The sequence below is a fragment of the Contarinia nasturtii genome, unplaced genomic scaffold, assembly GCF_009176525.2.
Source record: "Contarinia nasturtii isolate CC-2019 unplaced genomic scaffold, AAFC_CNas_1.1 Cnas_scaffold_1699, whole genome shotgun sequence".
NCBI classification, from domain to species: domain Eukaryota; kingdom Metazoa; phylum Arthropoda; class Insecta; order Diptera; family Cecidomyiidae; genus Contarinia; species Contarinia nasturtii.
Window position 1 is genome coordinate 3,958,979 of NW_022199032.1, and position 6,617 is coordinate 3,965,595.

The 6,617-nt window shown below is 32.6% G+C and overlaps 1 protein-coding gene across 1 annotated transcript; it reads right to left on the reverse strand.

Annotated features, from left to right (window-relative positions):
* Nucleotides 1–167: 167 nt before the first annotated feature.
* LOC116346894 (28S ribosomal protein S5, mitochondrial) lies at nucleotides 168–1,822 on the reverse strand. Its single transcript, XM_031777165.1, has 3 exons — nucleotides 1,608–1,822; nucleotides 1,285–1,504; nucleotides 168–1,194 (listed from the first exon to the last, which is right to left on the reverse strand). The coding sequence occupies exons 1-3, from the start codon at nucleotides 1,771–1,773 to the stop codon at nucleotides 258–260; spliced, it is 1,323 nt and encodes a 440-aa protein (XP_031633025.1). The 5' UTR covers nucleotides 1,774–1,822; the 3' UTR covers nucleotides 168–257.
* Nucleotides 1,823–6,617: the final 4,795 nt, after the last annotated feature.

Consider the following 6,617-nt stretch of genomic DNA (forward strand, 5'->3'; position numbering starts at 1 on the left):
TTTGTTCTTAAATACATTCTCGTATACATTGCCGCCGTGCACTAATTATACCGATATACAACGGTTAATGCATTTAAAATACGAAATAAATGCGAAAATATATATACACACACACCCACACATACACACACTTATACACGAAAACACTTTGAACAATTTTTGTTTTGTTTTTTGTTAATAATCATCTTTAATCATTATTATCTACAAAGAAATACAGCAAAGGGAATTTTTAAAACAAAAAAAATATAGGCGCATATTTAGTACTCGTCTTGATCAATATTAGTAGCTTCTGGATATTTATCCGTTAAGAAACTTCTTAATTTTCCATATCTGACTCTGAGATAAAATTTGATTGCCGGCCATGATCGTCGTTTTTCGTGCTTCTTCAAATATCGTTCATATGATGGCAAATTTTGCCATGGATTCTTTCGTGGTTCTTGTTTTTTAATAACTTTTCCATTCAAAACGTATTGTTTAAAGTCTCGATTTTCTTCGGCTGGTATTTCGTTAAGTTTTCGACAGTACGATAATGGTTTACCAACAATTTGCGGAAAATACTGACGCCTTGGATCAAATTCAACGACAAACAATTTTTTCTCTTCGGCTAATTGTTGGTATGTTTTTTGTTGTAATAATCCCAACAAAAATGCTTTGGTAATGGTTTGTGGATGTTTGGCACCTTCGACTTTTGTTCGCAAATCTTTAATGCCAATCAATTGACACAATGTTTTAATAACACGATGATTTTGTCGCAAGCCATAACCTTCGGGCATCTTATATCCATAGATTTTTGTATAACCAAATTGTGCAAAGAAATCGTGATAAACGGTGCGATTATCGCATAAATGGAAATGCATTAATTTTTTCGATGCACGAGTTTTGCCAACTCGAATGGCTGATTTTGGATCCGATGCTTTTCCGAGAGAAATACCACAAACACCCTGTCCATTTCCGGTTGCAACAAATACCGAATGTGTACGATGTCTTCCAAAACGTTTAGTCATATGGACAACGATTTTATTTTCAAGAGCACGTGAATCGAAACCATCAAATGTGAACGTGTTTGTTGGCCAATCGGGTGGACCAATAGAACGACCGGCCAATTTTGTTCCTGAATAACCACGCTCCATGGGATTAATATGCGTTTTTCTCCGTGATCGATTCGAATCACGAACATTATACAATTTTTCAGTCCTACACAAAATGCAAATTAAACAATTTTATCAATGGATTCCATTTGATATGACGGCAAAGCAAATCATTTAAATTAACACTGCAACTCACCAGCTTGGATCATCTACTCCACGTTCTGCAGTCAAAATTTCATTTCCTCGCTTAACCATCGTATTTAAACCAGGCAAAACTACATTTTTCCTTCCTTGACCAATAATCTGACCACGGTTAAGATCTTTTGTACGACCTTTTCCAACCAAACGGGCACGACCACGTTTTTTACCGGCATTACTTACTGTCGTACAAGTCTTCCATAAATCAGCACCAGTGACTGTCACGAGAAAATAAATTTTTTAGATAAAATTATGCAAATTCAATTTTTACCAGTCCAACCAACTAATGTAGGTTATGTTTATTCAAAGCCATTCATTTACTTTTGTTCAGAAAGCTGACCGATCGAACGGAATCTGCAATTGGTGTTGATTGGTAGTTCAGAAAATGTGTAAAGGTGTTTCTATATGCGGGCTGCCTGGACAGGCCACCGGATATGGCATAATTTGTCCAATTTCGGGCTGTACCACATAAAAGTCTTAGTGCCATGCCGATGAACCTTTTTTTCTCAACATAACACAGAAACCAAATGTCAATAAAAATTGTCCCATTGAACGAACCACTGACATTTGACACAGCGAATCCCTATTAACAAAAAAAATTGCGAGCAGCAAAGCCCGAATGACACTTTCGGACACTCTATTGAGGTTCGTTCACATATAAGAAACAATCATTTTCGAAAAATTCTTCTTAAATACCTTAATTACATATTTGATGAAATTTTACCGTTGTAAAATGACCACTTATTGCTAATTCTTATGAATAAAGCTCATCATAATAATGGTATTTTTTGTGAAATAAGCGATTCTATGAAATATGAATAAAAATACATATCTTTTCGCTAGAATTCTCTTAAAAGTTCTTCATCATTCGAATTCAGTTTTAATTTTTTTTATGTTGTGTATTTATCCTTATGAGGCTTAGAATAAAAAAGTCCGCAAATTAAGTAAATACAAATATAAATCTGAAATGGATCTAATTTCTATGAAAAGTTTGTTCAATAAACGAGTTTCACTTGATCAAAGACAACTGTTTTTTCGAAGGTTATCAAAAAAATAGTAGCTGTTTTGGAATCCAAATAAATACATTAACGACAGAGGACAAATTTAATTTTTCAAATTATCTCAATTTATTATTCGAGGAGAACACAAAAAAAAATGTTCAAAAATGTCTATACCAAAAATATCAATATTGCTCCTTAAGGATTATTCTAATTGATTTTTAGTCATAGGTATATATTTCCAAGATCAACTGTCCGGTTTTTTTCAAGCAAATATTCTATTAGAATATTAATTGGTTGCCAAGCGGAACTCACCGTCATTTTTCTAGTCGATAAAACAAAAATCATTCAATAAATAAGCGTATTTGATGCGAAAAAAAAAATCTGTTGTCCCTTTTGATACGATGCCTGATTACCGTATATATATATAAATGTACATAATGACTGAACGACATAGAAATTGGAGCATGATCCGAACAAAAAGTGAATGTACGACGGATAGTAGATGAGGTCGCATAGAAAAAGGTATGCGATTGAAATAATTTGTACGTCGCAAATGCGTATCAAATACACCCGTTTTGCCAGCCACTCACAAAATCTACGCATATACGCACATTCACAGTCGCACTCAAACTGTATAATCTGTAATGAGTGGTTATTTTCATGCTTAGAGATAATGCATGGTTACTGTAGCTGATATTATAGAACAATGCAATAGGTGAATGGCGTAATTAACATTGTATTATTGTCGGTTTATTTATTTTCATACGACTTCTCTATCTCTCTCTCTCACGCACACAAGAGAGTGAAAGTGAAACATTTTGAACAAAAGCATGAAAATTGCTTTTGAGCCCAAGCGACAAAAAGAAATCGTAAAAAAGTGAGATTCATCAGCAATTTGACAGTGACGTAATTTGCGATAGATCGATTGTAAAACTAAAACAAACTTTGCCAAATATACTCTTAAAGACCATTATAATATGACCAGCACAAAATCGGCTGCAAAACATTATTATCACCTCAATCTTAAAAAAAGAATAGAAAAAAAACGAACGAAAGAAAAAGAGAAACAAAACAAAATTGAGGACACGGAATCTTCAAAATGCAAAGGTAAAATCTATTAAACGAGAAGATAAACATCATGATTGTGATATATATAGTAGCAAAAGACAAACAGAATGATGAATCAAGAATTTGTCAAAGAAATGGATAATGACATAATAATCGGTTAAAAACAACATCTATTTTCTATTCGAATCATTCATGGCATTCACATTCTCTGCCTTTTGCCGACCGAACATTTTGTTATGCCCCATGCATTTGAATTCAGTGAACCCAACATAAGTGCATTATACTTGTATTTGAATTCGATTTAAATGTAATTATTTCTTGAAAATTGAATGGTAAATTGTAGATGATGATGATCTCTAGCACATCTCGGCCAATGCATAATAAACATAAGATTTTACATTTGTAATGTTAAACATTGTGCCAAAGTCGTTACATCGTTTTGTTTGAATGGTATTGATTCCATTAGAAATGATCTGATTAAATTGAATTGGCTAGCTCCCCCCACACACACACATCCCAATTTTCTCAAATCAAACATTACTTTCAATCGCATGCATTGAAATAACTATCTCGCCCCGCCATAATAATAATACACCGGAAAAATTGTTATTATTTATTATTATACATTTACGAATTGTTTACCCACAATTTAATTATTTATTGGACTTTTATTAGATGCTAGAATCTTGAAGGATTACATAATAAATGATTCAAAGGGGTCATATGATAGAGTGCTGTTAGTTGAGATGTGATAACATATAAATTCGCATAATCTCTGACATGCAATAAATAAACATGGAAGTGTTTATGCCTGCGGCAAACGATCCTAACCCGTTCAAAAGTATATATATACACTTTATGAATTCATAACGTCCGTTTTAGCCATTCATCATTCAACTGACATATTATATATTCTCAAATGACAACGACGACGACGACAACAGTGGTGATGGTGGTGGCGACGACGATGAGAACAACGACGCTACGATGCCCTAACCCATTCGGCAATAGAAAATTCATATTCTTAATGCACACAAGATCAATGCTGTGGTAAACATTGCTTACTGATGATATTCTACTATGTATCATCAGTCGTTATACCAGAAAATTTCATAAGTACCATAATTTGATTAATTTACGATATTATTGGTGAAATGGTAATACAAACAATAAATTTCATTTAGTGCTTTTGTATTCACTTTTTGATTGTAACAAAATCTGTTCTTAATTGACAAACAATTTCAATAATGTTCAATAAAATTCGAATTTCGACTCTTTGTTGTTGATTCAATTTTTTTTTATTGTTGTTACTGTTGCTGCTGTTGCCAATTTTCAACTTTATTTTCAATAAATACCAGCAATATGGATTGCAAACAAATTTTCAATCAATTTGTACGGTGAGAGGGAACATAGTTCACATTTTCTGTATTTTACGTGTATTAAGCGTTCATTTTCAATATAATCGAATCACGTTTGAGTATTTTAATCGGATTTACGGTAATTAAAATGCGTCCATTTTCTCTCTCACAGTTTCGAGGATTTTTTTTTATTTATACGCTCAAATATCTCGGAAAGCGCAATTTATTTATGCAATAACTGACATAACATTTCGATTTCTTTCATCGTAAAATTCACACTCAATATGCATCAGGTCGAAGAACGTTTATATTAATAAAAAGTAAAGAAAAACGAAAATTATCGATTGAAAATATCGTTGAGTTCAAAATGTGTTGCAAAATTGATGATAATAATGATAAAGGTGATGAATGTGTTGATTTTTTTATTGCTATTTCATCCGTCTCCTTTTTTCATTCTTTCTCTTTCGTAGCTTGCAGATATCTTAAAATCGAATGCAGTAAAGGACAACTTTAAATTGAGGAATGCAATTGATGTTGGTTGAAAAACAAAACTATGAATTGATATTCTTCGGTGAAAGAAAGTTGTTCTTTCTTTCAAATGGTTTGGCATTCTGACATTGAAAACGGTTTTATGACGGATTCTCTCCCTCTATCTTTCCTTGTATGTCTGTTGTTGTTGTTTTTGGCAAAAATGTGTGCGTGTGTGTGATTTTTTCTTCCTGGTCGAAAACTTGTACGTCAAACCAATAAAATCCACTGCGCAAAACTACCGAGATGCAACTAGCAACTACTAAAATGTTATCGCCTCCAATTTCAAAGTATTGAAACGTAGTAGTATGTTGTCAAGAGGTCTTATGCGACCACTTAAAACTCTTTGACCGCATTCGAGCATTCTCAAGTGACACCTATTGGACGCACAAATAGAATAGCCTGGTCGATTTTTATTTAATCTCATTTTGAGAACCGCAACACACCAAGTGCCCATTTATTTTATGTGTGTTCATAAGACAATATACGCGCAACGTAAATAACACAAATTATTTGGCCACATACACAAAAAGAGACTTCGTTATGACCTAACATTTGAAAAATTCATAATGAACTTGGGACAAGAAAAAAATAACAACTGGAATGAATATGACATTCAATTCAAATTAACATTATTAAATTCGAATAGAATTCATTAGGTTTTCTCATAATTGGCTAACATTTTGGGCTCTTGTCTTGGCGGTCTATACTATTTTTTTGCCCTTTTCACCGAGATAACTTTATTGTATAGAAAATTTCTATAATGAATATGATGTTCAATTGTTCACAGTGCTGCACTTATGAAGCGAAACAAAAAAAAAAAACAATATGCCGATATTCATTAATCTATAACACGGAAGTAACACAGGCTAATTTTATCTACTTTTTACACCTTTTCTTTGTCTATCGACTCTGCCCAAACGCCAATAATTCGATTTTTTTGTTTAAATTCATTTTTGGCGCAAACAAAACATTGAAATCAAATTTCATCAAATTGAATACACAGGATCATGTTTTTGTGCTGCACACAATTGAAAACAATATTTAAAAATGTTTGATAATCGACATAATCACTTTATCTCGTCAAATAAATTCAAACGAATTTTCGAAGAATGGATCCTGTGAAGAAGTGTGAACAATGTTGTATTGAGTAATCTATAAGTTTACTGTAAACTCCAAATTGTAATTGATCAATGATGAAAGTAATCAAAATATTGATGTTATCCTCATTTTAACACCCGAGACAGAAAGAGAAAAAAGATATTATGCAATCGCGTGGTAACGACAAGCAATAAATAAAAAAATTCAGTCAAGAGGAGAGAGAGCAGAAGGACAACAAAATTCGAATAAAAGGAATTAAATAAAATTGTAAATCG